This window comes from Mus musculus, chromosome 5 (genome assembly GCF_000001635.26).
Source record: "Mus musculus strain C57BL/6J chromosome 5, GRCm38.p6 C57BL/6J".
Lineage (NCBI taxonomy): Eukaryota > Metazoa > Chordata > Mammalia > Rodentia > Muridae > Mus > Mus musculus.
This window is the reverse complement of record NC_000071.6, coordinates 90,351,342-90,374,981: the sequence shown is the minus strand read 5'-3', so window position 1 is coordinate 90,374,981 and position 23,640 is coordinate 90,351,342. Positions and strand designations below refer to the sequence as shown.

Here is a 23,640-nt window from a genome sequence, read left to right as displayed (position 1 = left end):
TTTTCATCCATTTATTCTTCTTTATCTAACATATGACAGGTAGAAAGCAATATTGATTATAATTTGGGTCTAAATAAAATTTTGTGCAAAAAAAAAAATTGAGCCTAAAACTAATACAGATAATGGATCTGAGGATTGTGGTGTGTCCCTAAAATTCCTGCACTTGGGAAACAGAGGTCAGAGGGCTGAGAGTTTGAGGCCAGCCTGGGCTATGAAACAATACTTACTTGAATAGTTTATGTAGCAATTCTACTATTCAGAAGTGCTCAGTAGGTAATGACTATGGGTTCTTGGACTGTCAGCCCCCAGACCTCAGCTTAATAGTTTACCTTGGCTATTAGTTCTAGAACTAAGAAAATTATTAATGTTACAAAAGAGACTAGAGGGTAAAGGGGACCATAAAACATGAGTGACAAGAGATTAAGGAAAAGAGGATTGACGTCGTTGATGAATAAGTATGAGAGAGAGAGAGAAAGAGAGAGAGAGAGCATCTCAACGTCTAAGATCCTTAGCATTTCCCACAAGACCTGTCCAATTTGTCTTCTCCCATCCTTCCAGATTCATCCTTGTAAACATTTTTCACTCATTTTCCATGTTTTTGCCTACATTTTCCCCACGTTTGTAGCTTAGTATCATCTATTTATTTATTAGTTCTGATACTGGAGCTCAATTTCAGTCCTTCTTGAGTCTTGATAAAAACTTTATCACGGAGCCACATCCCAGGCCAATACCTCTTTTTCTTAGTATGGTTTAAAACTTGTATGTATGTATTGGCAGCTACATACCACAGCACATGGATAATGGCCAGGGACAGCTTGTAGGAGTCAGTTCTCTCCTTCTACCTTGACGGTCCTTGAGATCAAACTCAAGTCTTCAGGATTGGTGGTAACCAACTTTACTTTCACTACCTGCCATGCCCCCCACCCCTTCAAATGCTCCTTTGTCTAAACATATTCTTTGCTCTCTTCCTCTGCCCTAAGAACTTCCTATGACAGAGCTCTGTTTAAAGAAGGGTCTATTGTTGACATATCTTGCAACCTAGTCAACCATCAAAGTGGGATTGTTTGCTCTCTGTCCTACCTCAGGGAAGTCCCACTTCCCCAAACAAGAGTTCCCGGGTCAGATTTACAGCAGTCTTGTACCTGCCTCTCAGTGCACCAGTACTTCTTTCAAAGTGTGAAGACTACGTATGGTTTGCTCACCGTTTTCACACCTAACACAGTGCCTGGTGCACTAGCGGTTTTCATCCTCATGTTGGAGAAAATGTTAATTTTTATCTTAAATGCCCAAATTTTAAAAGTCCACAAAAGTTTTTTAAAAAATTAAAAATAGCCAAAACAATTGAAATAAGTGAATAATATGACTAGATGAATTGTGAGAACTTATATAAAGCACGCCTGTATAAAACATCTGGCCACCTCAAAAGAGCATTAGGACAGTGTAGCATGGTCATCTGTCAGACCTGGCTATAGAACAGGATTTGTCTGAAATAAGTTGACATAACCATCACCTTTCATATATCATAGATGACAGTTCTGTAAAGTGACAAAAAGTGCATTCATTGTTGTTTGAAAATACATCAGTGGATTTGTTGTTGTTGTTGTTAAATACTCAAAAAAAGACGCAAAGGTCTGTATAAAAATGTCAACAGAGGCTACCTCTAGTTGATATTTTTGTGTGTATTTTGTACTTCTTATTATTCTATAATGAATATAGGTTTGTTTTTGTTGTTGTTGTTCAAATTCAAATTACTTTTACAAGGATGAGAAGTCAGATGGCGTTATGGAGGTTACAGTGGAGTAGCCTGAGTGATCAGGAACAGGACTGACTACTACAACTGTATAGGTGAAATACGAGGTAGTCAAATCAGCCAGTGACTAGGAGAACAAAAGTGTAATTAAATATAGAGAGGAGGTGGGCGGGAGGTGTCTTATATGGATTGCTATTGCCTTGGTAAAACACAGAAAGGACCAGAGAAACTTGGGGGAGGAGAGGGTTTTTTGGCGTACACTTCCACAGCCCAGTTCATCACTGAAGTCAGGACTGGAACTCAAATAGGGCAGGAACCTGGAGGCAGGTACTGATGCAGAAGCCATGGAGAGGCGCTGTTTACTGGTGTGCTTCTATAGATTGTTTAACCTGTGGAGAGCCGTGCCACGAGCAATCGCCATTATAAGATGGCACTGGCTTCCACTGCGCCTAACTAGTAAACAAGCCTTATGCGCAAGTGCAAGAGTGAATTCACGCCTAGTCATTGCCCATCTCGCGGAGGCGTAGTAATGGGGTGATGGGCGAGCAAGGAATCAGGAGCTGTCACGCCACATCAGGTGCTGAAACGTCACGCTGCGGGCTATATAAGCAGCGGCATTTTCCCGGTTCGGGGATAAAAGCTTTGCCGCAGAAGATTCCGGTTGTCCTGAGTGTGTTCTTGCCGGCGGGGACAAAAGCTTGGGATATTAACCTGTTTTCTTCTGGAACCCAGAGCCACCAGATCAGGGGTGGCCCCACAATGGGCTGGGCCCTTCACCATCAATCTCTAGTTAAGAAAATGCCCTACAGGCCTGCCTATAGCCGGATCCTTTAAAGACATTTTCTCAATTGAGGTTCCGTGCTTTCAGCTGAGTCTAGTTTTTGGTAAGTTGACATAAAACTCGCCAGGGCAATTGACCCCTTGTCAACTTGGCACACAAATATACCACGGTTAGCCATAAATGTTCCTTTCTTGCCTTATCTCCAAGAGTACACATTAGCATTAACATCACAACATATAACATTTTACACATTTTTAAAGTTCCACAGTTTTTACAAATTTGAACACTTTAAAATTCAGTTTCTTTAAAAATCCAAAGTCTCTTTTAAAATCTAAAAATCTCCTTAAAAATTCAGCCTTTCAAGCCGGGCATGGTGGTGCACACCTTTAATTCCAGCACTCAGGAGGCAGAGGCAGACAGATTTCTGAGTTCGAGGCCAACCTGGTCTACAAAGTGAGTTCCAGGACAACCAGGGCTATACAGAGAAACCCTGTCTTGAAAACAAACAAACAAACAAACAAACAAACAAAAACTTCAGTCTTTCAACTGTGGATGCAGGTAAAAAATAATAATAATAAAATACTTCCTTACTTTAAAAGGAAGAGCTAGCAAATAATCACAATCTGAAGGAAGCAAAACCAAATGCCCAAACTCCAAAAGTATAAATAACTCAACGACCGACTTCCTGAGACTCACTCAGGATCTTCTGGGCTCCTCCAAAGGCCGTGGGTCACTGCTCTGTCTCTGTCCTCTGCAGCATTCCCAGCTTATTTTCAAGGCTCCAGCTGGTTCCACACTACTGTTAATGCTGTCCTAGATGGTCATCCCATGGCACTGGCATCTCCAAAACTGCTGGGCTCTCTTGCTGCAACTGGTCTGCACTTTCACCAATAGCCTCTCATAGGCTCTCTTCAATTTCTCTGCATAACCTCTTCAGTCCTGGGCCTTCAACTGCTACCGAGGCAGTACCTTCACTGATGGCCTCTTCAAGCCTGTCACAGTGCCCAGCCTCAGTTGCTTTCCATGACCTGTTCATGCCTTCAAACGGAGTACCACTTGGTTGACTCTTACATTACTGAGTTCAGCTGCCAGCAAGGTACAATGTTGGCTGCCTCTGGAGCACAGCTTGCATGTGCTGACTCAGAGGAAACACCTCAATGATGTTGGTCTCTTCTTAATCACTGCTAATTTTTTTTTCTTTTCTTTCTTTCTTTCTTTTTTAGCTCCAGCTGACCAGGATCTAGTATCCCAGCAAAACAAAGGTTTCACTTTAGTAGTCCTGGTATCTTGTTAATCAGAGCAGATTCTTCAGTCCCAGCGAACCAGCACTATAGATTTCTTCTTTTTTTCCCATAAGAAGCCTTGTTAGAGTCTTTGCTTCCCTCTGAAACTTCACAGGCAAGGCCTCCATTATCTACACTGTTCTCAATGTTCTTATCTTCCAATGACTTTTCTAGCCCAAAGTTCTAAAGTCCTTCCGCAATGCTTCCCCAATATGGTCAAGTCTGTCACAGCAATACTCCATTACTCTGGTACCAACTTCTGTCTTAGTTAAAAGTTTCTAGAACTATCAGGGATGGAGGGAGAAGGACAGTCTGGAGGGTGGGAGAGATGTTTGGCAAATGGGATGAAGAGATAGCCCTGCCGCTGCTGAGATTCCCCTAGCCCCTCCAGTCTGGTAGGAAAGGGGCAGCCTGCAACACCCAAGAGCAGGTCTGTGTCTGCTAGATGCTCCAGACAGGGGGCTGGAGGTGGCTCACAAAGGCTCGCGCTTCAGGGAAATGATGATTCTGCTACCTAGTTTCTCTGCCAGGGTGCATCGGTCCTTGACCTCCTCGTATCACTTAGATTGTAATTCATGCTTGATTCCTGTCAGCTTCTTCTTGATGGCATCCTTGGAGCTGGCATAGATCATTTTGCTTTTAAGGGGTGCATTCTTGACAGTTCTGGCCTTCCCAAACCGCTTTTGATCTTCTGATTCCTCTTAGGTTGAAGCAGACCAAGTCCCATCCTAGGCACTCAGTTTGGGGGGAGCCTGCATTTTTTCTTTAATGACACCCCTACTCTTCATCCCTCCCCATCCCATGCTGCCAACTTCTAACCACAATAGTGACTTGGTGCTTGTCTATGACCCTCCCTGCACCAGCTGGCTGCCCTCCCCTTTCCCTTGATTTTGGCCATTCACAGGGGAAGCAGGACCAGTAAGGACCTTCAGTTAAAACAAAACAAAACCCCAACAACAAAAAGGCTAATTAACAATGAAAAAAAAAAAAGGTTTCTATTGCTGTGATGTAGCATTATGGGCAAAGAAACCTGGGAAAGAGAGGGTTTATTTAGCTTACACTTCTACAACACAATTCATCACTGAGAGAAGTCAGGACAGGAACTCAAGCAGGCCAGGAACCTGGAGGAGGGAGCTGATGCAGAAGCCATGGAAGGGTGCTGCTTACTGGCTTGCTTCCATGGCTTCCTCAGCCTGCTTTCTTCTGGAACCCACAACCACCAGCTCAGGGGCATCACCACCCATCACTAGTTAAGAAAATGCCTAACAGTCAGATCTTATGCAGACATTTTCTTAGTTGAGGATCCCTCGTCTCTGACTCTAGCTTGTGTCAAGCTGACAATAAAACTAGCTAGGACAGGGTGGGTATGACTTAGTAACCTTGAGTATGCTTAGATTATACTGAAAGCTCAGAAAAATATTGGCTTACACATTCTAGTATCCACTGGTAGTTCTGGATCTTAATGAAGTTAGGAATAAAGGCTGCATGTTAGCCTTAAGCATGGTTGGTGGAACTGAAAATATAGAAGCAAAATAAAAGTTAGGGAAAAGGTGTGGACTGATGTGGAACTCCTGAAGTGTGAGCCCTGACCCAGGCAGAAGAAAGATGTATGAAACACTTAGTAAGAGTGATTAGAGAGATAAATAGCCCAATGTTTATGATGGGAAATGAAAATGGTCAATGATACTGGTGGGAAACCTCGTTGAGATCTTGCTTTCTGTAAAAGAACCATGATTCATTCCTGGTCTTTTTCTACATTTGCAGAGGCAAGTGAGTAGAATAATTAATAAATCTGTGAAGAATGTGTGATTTAAGCTGTTTCTAATCACATAATAAGGCTGTCCAGAGATCAAATTCTTTCATTCCTCCATGCTGTCTTTGTCAAGCATTGCTGGGGACTGGAAATATAAATTTCCCTCAGTTTTGGAGGCAACATACTTGAATATATACACATATATGTATATATACACGCACATACACACACACATATATATACACATACATATGTATGTATATATATTCAGTTTTCATATATATGTAATTATTTGAATGTTTTAAGACTTATTTTTAGTTGTTTCTGCCTTTTTCCAGAGGTGTTTGTAATTACAGGTGGTCATGAGCCACCTAACATGGGCACTGGGAATTGAACTTCAGTTTCTGTATAAGAGCAGTATGTGCTCTTAACTACTGAGCCACCTCTCAGCCCTGCTTTTATATCCTTATTGGTGATGAATATGCTACCTCAGGCAATTTCCTCCTATCATTAATATGGTGATATTTTTGGCCTTCATTTGTACTCTCCCCCACCCCCGCCCAACTACTTGGAAATTAGGCAACAGAAGGGAATTCTTATACTGGGACTCTCTTGGAAACTTTAATAATAGATGTTTAATACTTGAAGCACCAGGTAAAGTTAGGGAGTCAAAATGTAATCTGAAGCTGTGTGTGGTGGTTCACGTCTGCAATCTGAGCACTTGGGATGTTGAGACAGGATCAGCCTCTCAAACTCTCTCTTCAGATTCTGATAACAGCAACAAATAGTTTCAAGATCACATGGCATTTCACTGGTATCAAGAGGGTGGAACATGAATTCAGTAGGACTCCCATTTGGCCTGAAACTGAGCATACTACCAACACGCACTTTATTTCCTAGAATTCAATCACCTGGACACAATCACATGAAAACACATGAGGTTTAGTTTATTGGTGTGCCTAATACATGGCCAGCCAGTTTTGGCTACAAGGCTGACAAAGGGAGAAAATATGTAAAAATTTACTAAGTAAAATATATTCAAAAATAGATACAAATCATTCCAGGGGACTTGACTATCCTAATAGTTTGGATTTACCTGACAAACCCCCAAAGATTATCTTTCATTTCTATACAGCAAAGCAAGAACTTTTTCCAAATAACGAAGTTGCATTTCATACATAATGTACAACTATGAAGGAATGAACCTGAGTAAGTTACAAAAGGGAGCCAAACTTTGTGAAGGACTGAAATCAGAAAAACAAAAAACAGGCCAAAGAGAGACACTGAAACCAGAATATAGTTGGAGAGTTGACTGACCTTGCATGAGGGCAAGGAGTTCTGTCATTCTCTCCATACTGAGAAAAGATCAGCCCATCTCTAGCATTTGGAAAATTGAAGGAATTTGCAGTCAATGGCCTCAGTCTTCTTGTGAAACTGTTAGTCAGTCGTATAATAAAACGGGGCTGGCACTCAAAGATTGCAAAAGGTATGGAGGTGGAAAGTGAGACAAAGGTGCTGAAGAATACAGAAAATGGACAAGATCCCGCTGAAACCATACAGTCCAAATCCATGGCTATCAGATACACAATAGTGTTCTGTATTATGTTGTATACTGGAACTCAGCTTTAGGCAGATGTTTAGCATTTTGTATATTTACTATTACACACAGAGAAGCCCCTGGAAACACAGACTCTGATTTCAGAGATAACACACACAGTAGACACATGAAGTTTTGCCTCAATGAATTGATTTAGTCATCACCAATTCGTCTGTGGTACTCCGTAGTGTACTGGCAACTGCCCACATTTCATATGGTATGCCAGTACTAAAAAGAAAATGCAAAAAAAAAAAAAAATTAAAAAATAAATAAAATAAATCAGGCACTCAGCTAAACTTAGAAGTCTTAAAATGGTAACTTTGTCAGTTGAGGGACTTTTTTATCTTGTGCCAGTACATCTGTCTTTGATGTTTGCTTTATTTTCCTTATGTCACTACTCGTACTAGCCCAGAAATGGCTAATTCTGAGTTCAATAAGCTACATAAACATGACACGGTGGTGTACAGACCCATATAATCTCAGGAAGATCGCCAGTTCAAGGCTAGCCTGGGCTACACTGGAGACGTCTGTTTGAAGAAGAAAGCTACATTTCAATCGGTCTGCAAGTTTTCTAAGTACTCAAAATGATCTCAGAATCCAGACCGAGAAATGCATACGATGATGGCCCAGCTCCCACACCCACCTCTTCGGAAGTGTATAGTCTTAAAAATCACTAGATTCCGTTCCTGCACATTACAAAGGTGTACAAAATAGTCAGATTTAGGAAGCCTAGGACCCGAGACTCAAACTCGGACAAGAGTTTTCTAAGTGAGGACGTGATCGCTCCAAGGGATGGTGGAGGGGAAACAGTTTTCTTTTGGACCTGACTTCAGTCTCTCTCCTCTCACGAAGTTCTCTCGGAAGATCCAATGCTCTCTGGCTTAGGCGGTGGAGAAAATGGCCAGGCAGGAAAAGTCCATCCAGGAGGTCCGGGGCGAGGCCCCACCTCCCGGATCTGAGGGGCCAGGCCTCGCGCTCGCCCAGCTTCCCCCGCGCTTCTGCGCTCGCCCCCGACTTAGCCCGGGCCCCACTGCTCGCCATCCCACTGCCTCTGCTTCCCTGCGCCCACGCACGCACGCTCGATCGCTCGCTCGCTCGCGGGGGAGCCCACTCCCCGGCCCTGGAGTCTGCACTTGGGAGAGGCAGGCAGGGCTCCGCGCTCGCGCGGCCGCCGCGGCGCCGGCTGATGGCGTCACCCGCGCTTCCGCCTGCGGCTGCGTTCTAATACGAAGCCAGGAAGGAAGGAGGGAGGGCTGCAGGGCTGTGTGTGTGGGGGAAGTAGCGCGGAGAAGACAAGCCACCCAGGCGCTCGTTCGCCCGCCCGCTTGCTCGCTCGCTCGTTCATTCGCTCGCCCGCCCGCCCGCCCGCGGTCCCTGCTTGCGGTCCCCGCTCAGACTCGGTCTCCCCAGAGGAAGCCACTCCAGGCGCACTCCCCCGGCGGCTCCTTCCGGACGCCTGCTCGGCTTTCCCGGGCACGGCGTTCGCGCTCCGCCTCGCCCCCCCTCAGCCCTCCCGCTCTCTCTCCCTCCCTCCCTTCCCTCCCTCCCTCTCTCCCTCCCTCCGCCAAGCTCCCCGCCCTTAGTATCGCGAGACGAGGTGAGAGCTGGCGGAGCGGCGGCGGCGGCGGCGGCAGTAGAGGTGACCGAGGCGGTGGCGGCGGCGGCGGCCCGGAGCGCTGTGTCGGCCCCGGCGCGACCGAAGTCGCGGTAGAGCGGAGCCCCCCCACGCCCCTCCCCCGTCCGCGTCCCCCACCCCCTCTTCCCGCGGGGATGGAGAAGGCGACGGTTCCGGCGGCGGCTGAGGGAGAAGGGAGTCCCCCGGCGGCGGCGGCAGTGGCGGCCCCCCCCGCGGCGGCGGCGGCGGAGGTCGGCGGCGGGGCTCGCCCGGCCTCTTCTCCTCGTGGGATGGTGCGAGTCTGCGACCTGCTCCTGAAGAAGAAGCCACCGCAGCAACAGCAGCAGCAGCAGCCGCCGCACCACAAGGCCAAGCGGAACCGGACTTGCCGACCCCCGAGCAGCAGCGAAAGCAGCAGCGACAGCGACAACAGCGGCGGCGGTGGCGGTGGAGGAGGAGGAGGAGGCGGCGGCACCAGCAGCAACAACAGCGAGGAAGAGGAGGACGACGACGACGAGGAAGAGGAGGTTTCTGAGGCAAGGGCCTGGTTTCACCTCGAGGAGGGCGGAAGGGACCGTGGAGGGCCTAAGGTGGGAGGGGACTCGCGGTGGGACCGAGCCCTCGGGGCTTACGATCTGCCCTGAGGGACCGGGCTTTCGGCTGCCCCCTTTCTTTGCTCGGCCTGAGTCGTGAGGTGTGGGGACGTGGGGGAGGGTAGCTGACACGTGGGGGTGGGAGGACCGGAGAGTGCACGGAGTTGCCGAGAAGCTGGCTAGCCGAGGATGCTGCTTCGCAGGGTGAAGGGTGGAGGGATTGATTGGTCGGATTCCCGGGTGGCACTTTGGGGCCGAAGGGTGGTCTCTCTGGGGCCAGTAAGGCCACCTCATTCCCGGGGCGGGGGCGGAGCTAAAGCGGGAGGGGTAAGATAATAGGTAGGAGAGTCTCCGGGGGACCGACTGCGAGCTTGGTAGTTTTCTGTCAGTGGAAGGTGGCCGGGAGCAGTTGTGGAGGGGCGGTAAGATTGTAATGGACTCGGAGCTAAGTATTTGTATCTGGGAGAGACACGTGAGAGGCTGTACTTTTCCATACTGTTTTGCTGCAGGGCTTTTTCTTTTCTCTTTCTCTCTCTCTCTCTCTCTCTCTCTCTCTAAACTCGTGGCTGCTGAAGTACTCTTCGCTTCCTCGATTTGTGAAAGATTTATGGATGAGCCGATCTTCTATCCCTCCATATGCGTTTACAAGTGACTTAGTACGTAAAAATTGTTAGGTGCTCTGCGTGTATGTGTAATAATCCATCGGGTTCTCCCTTAATAAGAAATAATCAAACCATACCCCGCTTTTATTTAATTAACTTTATTTATTTATCTATTGTAAAGTAAGCAGGGATGAAGTGTCTGTTTTGCACCCGGGCATGGTTGTGATTGGGATAGGGAGGCCTTATGTTCTAGTGATCTGGTTTCATAACTCCTTATAGTTTTTCCTGGGTCTACAGACAGGCGGCGTTGTAGGACCTTATTCCTTTTAACCCAAAAGCTTAATGAACCATACTGATAGCAAACTATGACCTACCAGTTGTTAGTTCTTTTAGAACAAACCCTTTTGTCAATATTAGGAAATGGAAGCTTTAAACACCCAAATATGGAGGAAATAGTAACTCGAGGCAGCAGAGGGAAAGAAGCTGTAAAAGTTGATTCTAAAGAGAAGACTAATTGAATTATCCAGAAATACTGCGTGCCACACTAGAGCCTGGTAAAAGGCTGCTTTTGAGTTAATTTGATTTCTTCTTTCCCATCCAGGTTCTGTTTATGTAGAGACCTTGGAAAGAGACTTGAGGCTCACCTGTTAGCAATAAGACAAACATTTTTTCCCTAACCTTAGATGAAGCTACATCGTAGAAAAAAGTTCTAAGAGTAGGAATATATATACCTCCAAACTTGTCCCTTCTGTTATTTCTATTGGGCCTATTGTGGTAAATGTGTATGGGTAGTTTGTACTTGCTTATTGATTGATTCTGGACAGCGTGTTGCTCAGGCTTCATTGTAAGCAATGTAGGCAAGGCTTAGTGTCTAGCAGGCCTAAGGCCCTAGACACCCTTAAATCAAACAAACACAAAAGAGAAAGCAAAACTTTAATATTGAAACAATGATGAGAAGGACGTGATGGAATCCTTTTCTGTTTTGGTACTTAGAATTGGCCAGCTTTATAGTTCTCAGAAGTGGGAAAGACTTTTCCTCTGCAGCTCAGCCTCTTTATTTTAAAAATAAGGGCAGCAAGGTTTAAAGGATACTGGAGGATAGTGTCTGATAGTTGCAAAAGTAGGAATCAAAGTTTTTAGAGACTCAGTGACATCTGTACATTTTGTCTCCCTTCTGACCTATTTCAAAAACTGGTGCTGAATTTCAGGTTTAGCAACTGTGAGTAAACCACCAGTAGTAAGATTTTAAGTTTTCTAACATTAAGCTCTGGTTTGGAACAAGGCCGTATACTTAATGTAATACTTAAAGAAGAATTCTGCTACAAACTGCACCTCCCTAGGTAGTTTTGTCCATGACCTGATATTTCCTCAAGTTGTATAGATGGCTTGAAGCATGTGGGTATGTTCCTTTTGTAGGTCTGAGTTTTTCATCTGAGAATATGTACAATATGTACTTTGACCAGCTAAGACAGTGTTGATCCTTACTGTGTTTTGCACTGCCATCTTCACAAGTAAAGCAATAGGTTTGTCATTTGTTGGGTGAAATATATGTAATAAGAAAGCTGAGCCATTAAAGAAATGTCTGTAACACATGATGAGAAATGGGCATGATAGAAAGGACTGGCCTGCATGCTGTGATCAGAGTGAAGGGGTGAAGCTCTGAGCTGTGTGCTGCAACTTGGAGTCAGGTGGGCGGGTTGGGTTGTGCAATAGTTTCTTTTCTCTTTCACTGTCTTTACATGTCTTCAGAAGTTTAATTTTCAGGACTTGGGAAGTGTACTTTTTTTTTCCCCAAAATTATTTTGGCCTACACAGTTTACAAATGCAGATAATCTGATCCTTGAACTAATTCTCCTGTAAAAATCATCAAAAGGTTAGGAGAGCATCTGAAAGTGTATACTTCTGCGGTGTCTCACTTGAAGATGTTGAAGGATGACAACATGACAAAAAGAAATGTTAGCTGGACATCCTATGTCTGGTGAAAGAGGAAAAATGGGAGAGAACATGGATTTAAGTAAGAGCTTTATTTGTAAGTTTTAGTACCTAGTTGCAAGCCCTATTTATCCTTTAGAGTAGGTATCTCCAAAGTATCTCCGATTGGATGGAATGGTTTTGATGCTCGTATAGCCTCAGCTGTACCTGGAAAGCGTGCAGAAGATTGAAAACTTTTCCTCTCTTCCCTTCTTTTGGCACAAGACTTTACCTCTAAGTTGAAAGTCTAATTTGCTCAGCTTTCAATGGGCTACTGACTAGTAAGGAACAAAATATATTTCCCAACATAGAAACACGTTGTACATTGGATTGAACTAAATATTTACAAGAAAAAGGTAGAATTGGAAGAGTTTATACTTCATTTCAGAAATAATATTGCATTCTATTGAACACACTTTGGGATATGAGTGGAAGGCAGCTTTCTCTGAAGCACAATTCAAAGGGAGGAAATGTTAATGATAGAACTTTTAAGTTCAAGAGCAATGTTGTTGAAGAGAAAAGAATAAAATATAAGTATGGTGAGAGTCGATCAGAATTCCACCTATATTTGAGGAAAAAGATGTGCTTTTTTATTTTAAATAAGAAAGAAACTTAGTGAAGAACTTTAGACAATGAGGGCCAGTGAATTAGTGTTGACAGTACTGAGGATCTGCAAGGCCAGGAGACTTGCATCTGTAAAAGAGGTAGGGTTGAGGATGAGGGAGAAGGGGAAACTATCATTAAGACTCTGGACACTAATTTCTTGTTTCATTTCTTTTGTTTTTAATGGAAAGATGCTAGGCTCCACTGTTGTAAATACATGAGATCAGAATAGGCCAGAGAACCTTGCCTGTACTGTTTCCCCAGTTCTGTTTCTTCAACTAATGTAGCATTATTTTTAAAATGGATAACCTTTGAAGAATTTCTCTCTTAATTATTTCCTTATCTTCTATTTGAAAAGGACTTGATCAAAAAGAAAAAAAGGGGGGGGGGGGACAGCATACAGATCTGTTCCGTCAACTAGTATCAGTTTTAGGGAGAATCCAGAATTCATTTAGGGACTCATGAATGGAGTTCCTTCTTCCTTTCTTGTCTTCCTTAGCCTGTGAATAGCTGATGTTTGGACACCGTCAACCCCCCACCCCCCACCCCAACACCACCAGTTTTGTTTTGTTTTGAAGACAGGGTCTCACTGTATAGCTCTTTCTGTCCTACAGCTCACGCTGTAGACCAGGCTGGCCCTGAACTCACCAAGATTAAAAGATACACCATTATGCCCAGCAGTGTCTTTTAATTTCTTAATTACTGTGAGTTATGAAACTTGCCTAGCGAGAGAAAACAAGTTAAACTAATCATCATTGGCTATTGAATGTCTAATAGGTGCTTTATGCCTCTAATATTCTAACATACTTAAAAAAATAGTACTTGAGTGCCCATTGTGTATGAAGACTTAACTAATGGTTCTGAGCATGGACTGTATGTGGAGTTTGTATTCAGTTTTTTGACCCATCACTCACTGGTGTTGTGGTCTTGGATCAGTTACTTAACCTCTCTAGCTCATTTTCTTATATATAAATGGGGATAATAGATCCTACTTTACAGCAGTTAAGAAAGTGAAAGGAGTTAATAGTTTTCATGTTTTCTCATTTTACATCTCCATAACGCTATGAAGTAGGTGTCACCATGTTTATTTCATTATTCAAAAATGAGTTCCCACTGGGTATGTTTTAGTCTGCATTGAGCAAGCAATGATAAACAATGTTTTTAAAAGACATGTACATTAAAAAATGTACCAATGAGTAAAGAGAGGTTGGGAAAAGTGTAAGAATGAGGTTTAATGGTTATATATTCTGTTTAAGGAATGAGTTTCAGAAGTATAAAACTTTTGCGCCAGGACCAGTTTGCTGTGAAGCCTGGAACTCCCATGATAGAAAGGAGAGAACGGAGAGAACTGACTCCCACAAGGAGTCCTCTGACCTCCTCACCCCCAGTCAGCCACTGAGTTTTGAGACATTGATTTTACAGGCAGAGATACTAGTTTAAAAGAGGTTTACGTGACTTTGTGAAGGATGTATATCTAATGAGTGTCATAGCAGGATTTAACCTCGGTTTGATTCCAAACATGCTCATTCGTTTATCACTCATTTTTTATTATGCTAAAAGAAAGATATTTCCTTTAAAATAGAGGTTTTGACCTGGAATCTGGATAAGGTTTATGTAATCATTTATTTTGGTTTGGATTTTCTTTTTAACTTTTCCCATAGACTTGTAGCTTATATCTAGCTTTTTATTAGATACCCAGAATGATGTTAATCTGGCATCCCTTTATTTCGGTCTAACTTGTATAAACTGCTTCAGAGGAAGTCAGTGGTAACAGAAGGCCTATCAGGAGAAGTAGTGCCCTCTCTTTCTTTTCTTGTGAATCTTTACCTTTAAGTGACCTAGCAGTTTATATCTAGAGTATTAGGACTATTAGGTCTGAAGGCAGAACCTTGGCTTTGCTTTTTTATGTCTTCTACAGTACAGTAGTATGTGTCCTATAAGTCTTAAGAGTCTTAACCGTTTGATTTTCATGAAGCCAAATTTCAAGTATGAATATTACATAAATATTCCTTATTATCTACTTTTGTTTTTAGATTTATTTATCTTATGTATGAGAACACTGTCGCTGTCTTCAGACACACCAATGGAGGACATCAGATTCCATTACAGATGGTTGTGAGCCACCACCATGTGGTTGCTGGGAATTGAACTCAAGACCTCTGGAAGAACAGCCAGTGTGCTCTTAACTGCTGAGCCATCTCTCCAGCCCCTTATTAGCTACTTAATCTGGAAAATGTTTGGAACATCATATCTTAAAGAATTTATTTGTACCTATTTATATTGTACCCATACAAACTATTTTTTAAATTGGATTCTAATTCTTAGTTTAATTGCCCAAGCTTATAGTCAGAAGTGCATGAGAAGTCCCCTAGATGGGATTTTCTTTTTTTCTCTTTTTTGGGGAGTTGGTGGTTGTCCTAGAAATTGCTCTGTAGGCTAGGCTGGCCTCCAACTCTAGAGATCCCCCTGCCTCTGCCTCCGCAGTGCTGGGATCAAAGGTGTGTGCCACCACTGCCTGGCTAAAAATAGTATTTTTTTTTAAGATTTGTTTATTTATTATATGTAAGTACACTGTAACTGTCTTCAGACACTTCAGAAGAGGGAGTCAGATCTCCTTATGGATGGTTGTGAGCCACCATGTGGTTGCTAGGATTTGAACTCAGGACCTTCGGAAATGCAGTTGAGTGTTCTTACCCTCTGAGCCATCTCACCAGCCCTAAAAATAGTATTTTTATCTTCATAACTGTCAACATTGACTGGTTTTATGTTTTTGCTTAGATTGTTTTTGAGAATTTCATGTTTGATTTCTTTATACTGGGCTTTTTTCTTGGTGATTTGTTGGTGCTGTTTATAAGTATTCTTTATGTCATTCCATATATTCTCTTTGTTTTCACAGTATAAAAACAGTATTTTGCTTAGTAAAATGTACTATTATTTTATGACTCATAGGACACTCCACACAAGAGACCTTCCTTGACCCCATATATAAAGATTTTCTAGAGTTTTTCTTTTGGTAGTAAGTATTCTGGTTCCCAGAGAAAACTTGGTACACTTTTTGGATACAGGGTTTGATTATTTTGTAAATTTCTCTCCTACTGTTTTTTTTTTTTTAATATGAATTGCCAAGTCTTCAGAGAACTTTGCCCTTTCCTTCTTTCCCTCTGGTTTCTATATTTACTAGCTAGTCTTTTGTTGGTCTTGCTTCCCTCTACACACCTCACTGCACATCCTTTGATGATTTACTGCTTCTTTTGGGTCTTGTTTTTAATTTGATCTTACGTGATTTTTGTCTCTTCTGTTTTGTTATGTTGTCTATAAGCCAGTCAGTCACCTTAAAATTGGTATCTCCAGTCTAAACTTGTTGATTTCAAACTGTGGCCACCCAACATTTGCACACACTTTTCTTTGTACATCTAGTCTTCTGGCCCTTCTCCCTTTTTTCCTGACTGCTTGAGGACATTGGAAATAATAGTTTTGAATGATTATCAGTCAGGAATTAATCAGAGAAGTGGATTTATACATGATTGGCAACTACCTGGTTAGCTAGATAGCATTCAGAGATTTATTAAAGGGAATTAATTGACTTATAAGATGGTAAGGGCTGCCTAAGGAAGCCCGTCTGGAAGGCAGTTAGGAATCGAAGTACTCTCCAGTGACTCCTATATTTCACACATGGTCAAGAAAAAGTCACCCAAGGACATAAACAACAGTCAAAAGAACACTCCTCCAAAGGGCCAAAATGTGGAAGGAGCTTGCACAGGGGCCAGCACGTAGCCTTCCACAGCTGCTGCCCCAGAAGGACCGCAGTGACATCTGTCTACTACCTTTTTCTTCCTCTCTAAAGAAACTTTGAGCAGAGTTACCCTGTTCTAGTCACCACTGGACAGTGCATTAGGCAAAAGAGGATTTGCTTTCTTTTTAGCTTGCAGAGTACTGAACTGGTGACTTCTACTTTTGAGTTGTTTGTAGTAGCTGAGTGAGATTTTGAATTGATTTTCTTAAAGGAAGGAAAGATAATTAAGTCTGAGCTCACTTATCAAGGACAAGTTTAGACTGGAGGTACAAATTTTAATGTGACCGACTGGCTTATAGACAATATATCAAAACAGAAGATGAGACAAAAATCATGTAAGATGAGATTCAAAACAAGACCCAAAGGAAGCAGTAAAGTAAATAATCAAAGGTTATGCAATTAGGTGGGTGGGGGAAGCCGGCCGAACAAAACAACCCTAGGACATCATTGCTTTGTAGCCCTGTGCATCATGTAGTTCAGGTTGGCGATTTATGGTGGTATACATGTTGGGGTCAGGGGACCACTTCTCTCCTACTCCATGGGTCCTGGGAATACAACTCAGTTTTTCAGGTGTGGCAGCAAGCATCATTAGCAGTTGAGTTGTCTCCTGGGTCCTGATCACAACTTTTTGTGATCATTAATGCAGTTTGGTGATAAAACTTTTGTCAGAAATTTGAGAGATTTCAATTTTTATGTGACATAAGCAATATAGTAAAAGATCTATATTTTTTTTAGGATTTATTTTTATTTGTATGCGTACACCTTAGCTGTCTCCAGACACACGAGAAGAGTGCATCAGATCCTATTACACATGGTTGTGAGCCACCATGTTGGGCGTGGTTGGGAATTGAACTCAGGACCTCTGCAAGAGCAGTCAGTGCGCTTAACCACTGAGCCATCTCTCCAGCCCGGTTTTTTGTTTGTTTGTTTGTTTGTTTTTAAATAAGTAAAGAAAAAAATTTTGATTATTCCTGTGGTAAGTCTGACCCTTCTCCCTTATGTTTCCTGGCCTCTTGAGGACATTGGAAATAATATTTGAATGATTTTTCAGTCAGGAATTAATCAGAGAAACAGAACAGGTAGGGGATGTATATATGATTGGTAACTACTTGGTTAGCTAGATAGCATTCAGAGATTTATTAAAGGGAATTAATTGTCTTATAAGATGGTAAGGGCTGCCTAAGGAAGCCAGTCTGCAAGGCAGTTAGGAATCAAGTTCATGAGCAAGCTGAAACTGATGGCCAAAGGCTGGAGTTGTTCTTCCTAGACACTTAGAAACAAATCGTGAAGAGAGAACAATTATCGACTCTGCTTTTGATCAGAGTTTGATTTTTGGTAGCAAGAACAAGGTTTCTTTTAGGAGCTCATTTGAGTAGGTCATGCTCACTAAGAAAAAATCAACTTTGCTTTAGTTAATTGATTAGGGATTTACATCTTCAAAATCTCAAGGCAGGACTACATTAGTATGTGATTGAAGATACTGTTTGCAAAAGAGTGGGTGCTGCCCTCCTTTCTCTTTTTTTTTTTTTTTCGGAGACAGGGTTTCTCTTTATAGCCCTGGCTGTCCTGGAACTCACTTTGTAGACCAGGCTGGCCTTGAACTCAGAAATCCACCTGCCTCTGCCTCCGGAGTGCTGGGATTAAAGGAGTGCACCACCACGCCCGGCTTCCTCCTTTCTTAATCTATTTAGAATAGCTAACTAGATTGTCTGTCTCATCAGAAGCCATCACCGGTAGGAAAGTAGCACGTCTTAGTCCGATCTTTGCTACTGTTGGCAGAAGAAAGATTGCTTTACAGCAGAACTACTACTGGGTATTTTAGAGTACCACAGCATCCTTGTTTAGGCTGAAAAGTAGCTGACCACGGGGCCTCATGGAGTTTGGGACTGGCTCCTTTAGGCTCCCTTAGTCTCCATTTCACAGGCTGTCTTTGCTTGCTCGCTCTCTGTAGCTAAACTTAGGAATTTGTTGTTGATACATAGCTAGCACCCTTCAATATGTTTTTCTGCTTTCTTGAGAGCTGTGTACTTAATAGATATGTTCTGGGCTCTCTTTACTATTGTAGGCAAGGGATTTCCCAGTGTTTCCTAAGTATAACCAGAGGCCATTGCTTTCCATCTTGGAACTTTCCAAGTTCTGTGACTTTGTAGTTTAAGTTGATGCCTTCTGATTGCTGTATTGAGGAATTAGATGAGTGATTGATATGAAAACACTCAGACATGTGCTACACACAGGGTAGAGTGGGGTTTTTTGTTCTTGTTGTGGAGTATTTTGTTTGTTCTTTGTTTCCTTTCTCTGACACTCTGGGCAGAGAGATCCACGGATCTAAGGTCTAGCTGTCTTAACTACTTACTGGATCACCCCATAAGTTGTGTTGCCTAGTACGGTAGTCACTGGTTACTGAGCCCTTGAAATGTGGTTAGTGCTATCTGAGAGTCTGAGTTTATAATTTTGCTTAAATTTTGAATTTACTTTAAGTAGTTATGCACGGCCACTGGCTACCATATCAAAGAGTGCAGACAGAGAACATTCCCATCAGCACAGAACATTCTGATAGCTCTACCTTGCAATGTTGATTTGATCTAAAAATTAGTGTAGCATAGCTTACCAACCAAAATGCCTGTGTTCCAGATGACCAGGACTGAATCTTGTATCAGGCAATGTCTGTGTTTAGTGATAAAGCCTTTAAAGAGTAATTGAGGTTAAATGAGGGCATATGGATACGTCCTACTCTAGTTTGACTGGTTTCCCTATAAAAGGAAGGTTAGCTACAGAATCAGATGTGCACACGGAGGAGGATGTATGAAGGTGAAGGAAGAACGTGAGCATCATCTGCAAGCAAAGCAAGGGGTCTCACGAGAAACCAAACTGCTGATAGAAAACTGTGAGAAAACCATCTCTGTGGGAACCACCCAGTTTATCTATAGTATTTTATATGATAGTCTTAGTGAGTTCATATGTGGCCTGTAAAGAATAGGAAACAGAAGGGTAGTCACGGATAGCCTCCTTTTATAAGGATTGGCCAGGGAGAGTAAATGTTGCTTCTTGTCTATATCCCCATTGGTCAGAACTTAGTTTCATAATGTAGTATTTAGTTGTTGCTATTTGGCTCTGTGCCTAGATAAAGCTTATGGGGAACTGGCTTTATACTAAAAGAAGGACTATGTGGACTTTTGGGAATAATTAGTATCTTACAAAGTTCTAGGATCACCTTGTCTTTTTAGCTAACAATACAAGAGAAAATGTCTCTACTGGTTTTCTGAAATAGTCTTGTTGGCCTAGCTGGGCTGTGGCTTCATTCAGAACTAGCTTCTATTCACTATGTAAAAGGTGAACTAGAGGAGTTTATTCCCACCTGAGTCTCATGGAATGGTTTCCATTACTAACGTGACTAGATGGGAAATGGAAAGGGAAAGCATAGAACCTCAAAACTCTATATATCTTGAGCCCTTCTATGTCATGCTTTTGTTACTTCCCGCTTGTTATCATACTTAGATTTCATAGAATCCTCCTAATTTTGTCTCTGCCTGGCACATTAACTTACCCTCATCTTTCTTTTTCCCTTTACTATCTTTTCTCCCAATATCTCATTCAGTTCTCATTTAATAAATGGCTACTCTTTCTGAAATGAAGGTCATTACAGAATAAAACTGAAGCTCCTAACTTGGTCTGCAAGACTTCTACTGGCTGCTTCCATTATCATTTGTACCCTTTTAGCTGGTCCTTATCTTTTTGTCATTCTGAGCTAGAAGGTTCTTACCTTAGAACCTGCGATTTTGTTTTTGTATGTGTGTGTTGGGGTCTTTTACCTAGACTGTTCTTCTCTTGGCTCTTGGTTTTTCTGCATCTTTTAAAAATTTTACAATTATTTTATGCATGAGTGTTTTACCTGTATCTTTGTCAATGCACACCTTCCATGCCTGTTATTTATGGAAGTCAGAAGAAGGTGTTGGATGCACTGGAACTGAAGTTACAGGTGGTTGTGAGCTGCCATGTGGGTGCTGGGAATTGAATCCATGTCTTCTGGAAGAGCAGCCAGTGTTCTTAACTCCTGAGCCATCTTTCCAGCCCCTCTTGATTTTTCTTATCCTTTAGGTTTCGAGGTAGCTTCTTCAACTCTCTCTAGGTTATTGAGGGAGATTGGCACATCTACACCTTTACATTTTTACCACTAAGTTGACTAGGATGAGAAACAGAAGTCCCATATTGTTCCTTCACTAAACTTTAGCAATACATATTTGAGTGGGTTTTAAAGACTATTGACACTTTTTAAAAAGGTGTGTGTGTGTGTTTTCTCATTTGTGTTTATGTTTGCCTATGTTATGTGCCTTGTTTGTCGGTACTGACGACATGGATATGTGTTTGTGGAGGTCCAGGATGTATTATTCCTCGATTGCTCTCCACTGGATGAAAGCAGTTCTTACTTGAACCCAGCAGTGTAGTTAGTTGGCTGTCTTGTTCCAGGTGTCTACCCAGTCTGCCTCTTACACATTGGGATTACCAGATGAGCTGCCTGCCTGCTGGGCTTTAACATGGGTGATAGGGACACAGCTCTGTCTATCATGCTTGCACTGCAAATCTTCTATCCACAGAGCCATCTCCTCATGTGATGCTTTTATAAAGTGACAAATCAGAAGTGTCTGTGGTTTCATATGATTAAGTGTAGTATTTTAGGCTGCTTTAATGATTTAGAAGATACGGTTTGTCTGAATTTTTTTCATTGATTTGTTTATTCACTTTACACCCTATTCACTTTGCATCCCACACCCTCTTTCTCCTCCCACAGCTCCTTTCTCCTTTCTTCCTCCCCTTCTCTGAGTGGGTGGGGCCCCCTGGTATCAACCCTATCCTGGCACATCAGGTCTTTGTAGGATTAGGTGTATCCTCTCTCCCTGAGGCCAGATAGGGCAGCCCAGCTGGATCCATAGACAGGCAGCAGATTCAGGGACAGCTCCTGCACCAGCATGAAGACCAGGCTGCACAGACCAGACTGCTGGGTAGGTCCAGCTCATGCTAGGCTCTTTGGTTGGTGATTCACTCTCTGGGAGCCACCCCCAAGGTTCAGATTAATTGATGAAATTGGATTCTAACTTGCCAGAATTATCTTTTGCAATGTCAGAAATATTTTTATGTGTTTGATAGGATATGCATTCTGCCATTATGTGTTACACAAACACAACATGCTCTTTTTGTTTTGTTTTGTTTTTTCGAGACAGGGTTTCTCTGTATAGTCCTACCTGTCCTGGAACTCACTTTGTAGACCAGGCTAGCCTCGAACTCAGAAATCCGCCTGCCTCTGCCTCCCGAGTGCTGGGAGTAAAGGCGTGCGCCACCACGCCTGGTGTACACAACATGCTTTTAGTTTTCAGGCTCTTCATCTTCTTCACTAAAGTTACACAGCTTCCTAGGATAGTGTGTGTGTGTATGTGTGTGTGTGTGTTTAATAATTCAATTTTATGTGTATGGGTGTTTTACCTGCATTGTATGTCTGCGAGGATGTCATCCCCTGGAACTACTTACAGACAGTTATGGGCTGCCATGTGTGTGCTGGGAATTGAATCCTGGTCCTCTGAAAAAGCAGCCAGTGCTCTTTAATAGCTGAGCCATTTCCAGTTCCAGGTCTCATTATGTTTCCTTGGCTATCCTGGGATTTCCCTGTGTATTAGACCAGGTTGGGCTTGAACTCACAGAGTTCTCCTTGCCTCTGTCTCTCCAGTGCTGAGATTAAAGTCCTGCACCATTATGTCTGCCAAGTTAGGCAGTTTTCATACAGCTTTTAAACATTTGTTGTGAATTGTTGTATGGTTCTTATTGCCATCATGAATTGTATTTTCCTTTATATCTTTAAATTAGTTATTGATGAAGTATGAACACTATTGTTTTTATCTTCTGCATGACAGCTGAACTTTTAGTTTATTCTATTGAGTTTTAAAACTGTCATGTTGAGTCTAGTATATTTTTTTTGTCTTCTTAGATTTTTATGCCAAGTGTTTTTCCTGTTCTGTGCCAGTTTTAAAAGGCCACTGTCAGGGCTAACACTCTGTCAGACTCTCTCCTTGTCTCCCCTTACTGTATTAAAGCTGTGTCCCCATTAATTATGATGCCAATATCTTTTAGCATTATAGTATATCGTTTTCTGTAAGCTCATTCAAATTTTACCAGAAATGATAAGCTTATCAAAAAAGTTTTTATAAGAAAGTTGCATTTGTAGGACTTGTTTGTATGAGATAGGGTCTAGTCATACTGTCTAGACTAGCTTCAAACTTGGAATCCTCTTCCCTCGGGTTTTAGTGCTGGGAATAAAGGTGTGTGTGTTACCACAGCCAATTGAAATGCGTTTTTAACACATTGGGCTTGATTTCAGAAGTATTCTAGCTTACGTTTTGTGAAGATTATTTATTTCACTTGACTATCCTGGAACTCACTCTGTAGACCAGGGTGGCCTCAAACTCAGAAATTCACCTGCCTCTGCCTCCCAAGTGCTGAGACTAAAGGCGTGCGCCACCAATGCATGGCTTGGATTCATCTTTATATGTGCCCATTTGTATATGTTAAAGACCCACACACAAAATATTTAGGGGCTGGTAAAAACTGAGTACGGCATGCCTGTGATCCCAGTGCTGAGGCTGTGGAGCCTGGAGGATCTCACTCTAGCTGAGCTCCAGGCTAAATGAGAGAGCTGCCTTAAAAGACAAGGAGCTGCTTCAAGTTTACCTATGGCCTGCATATTAATTTACATCCATTCAAAGTGTGCGCATGTACACAGGTACATTCTGTGAATCTTTCTACACAGAAAATTTATGTACACAAATGAGTTTCATATGTTCTTTGATAAATTGACAAACTAATTCTGTCTGGTTTTCATGTAACCCAGGTGTGTGTGTGTGTGTGTGTGTGTGTGTGTGTGTGTGTGTGTGTGTCTGTCTGTCTGTCTGTTTGTGGCTTGCTGTCCTGGGGATTAAATGCATATTAAGGGCCTGAGTTAAATGCCTGATTTTGTTTGTTTGTTTAGGTTTTTTGGGGAGGGGAAAGGTCTTAATACTAGCCCAGATTGTTAGTTCTGCCTCAGGTTCCAGGATTGATTACAAGTGTGTATGTAGTAGCATGCCTTTCTCATGGAGTCCCCTTTTGTTAGATATTTTTTTTTTCTTCCTGTGTAGGCCTGATTTCTTTCCTTCTTTCTCCTTTTTATAGATTTCTAGCAAAACAAACAAAACTTTTATTAAGAAGAGTTGCAGCCACTCGTAGTGTCCTTTTACGTGGTCATTGGTTTCATCTAGATCAGTGATTTTCAACCTT

The 23,640-nt window shown here is 42.5% G+C and overlaps 1 protein-coding gene and 1 long non-coding RNA gene across 7 annotated transcripts in view; one reads left to right on the top strand and one right to left on the bottom strand.

Annotated features, from left to right (window-relative positions):
• Positions 1–6,288: 6,288 nt before the first annotated feature.
• Ankrd17 (ankyrin repeat domain 17) overlaps positions 6,289–23,640 on the top strand; it is a 141,528-nt gene continuing 124,176 nt past the window's right edge. For 4 of the 6 annotated variants that reach the window (XM_006535289.4, XM_006535287.4, XM_006535288.4 and 1 more), the window contains exon 1: positions 6,289–9,315. In XM_006535289.4, coding sequence (XP_006535352.3) covers positions 8,062–9,315 — 1,254 coding nt within the window. In that variant the 5' untranslated portion in view covers positions 6,289–8,061. The remainder of the gene's footprint in view (positions 9,316–23,640) is intronic. The other 2 variants (NM_198010.2, NM_030886.2) reach the window with 1 other exon arrangement.
• On the bottom strand, positions 6,494–7,985 carry Gm9958 (predicted gene 9958). The gene has a single exon (NR_045618.1). It is a non-coding gene; the product is annotated as a predicted gene 9958 (long non-coding RNA).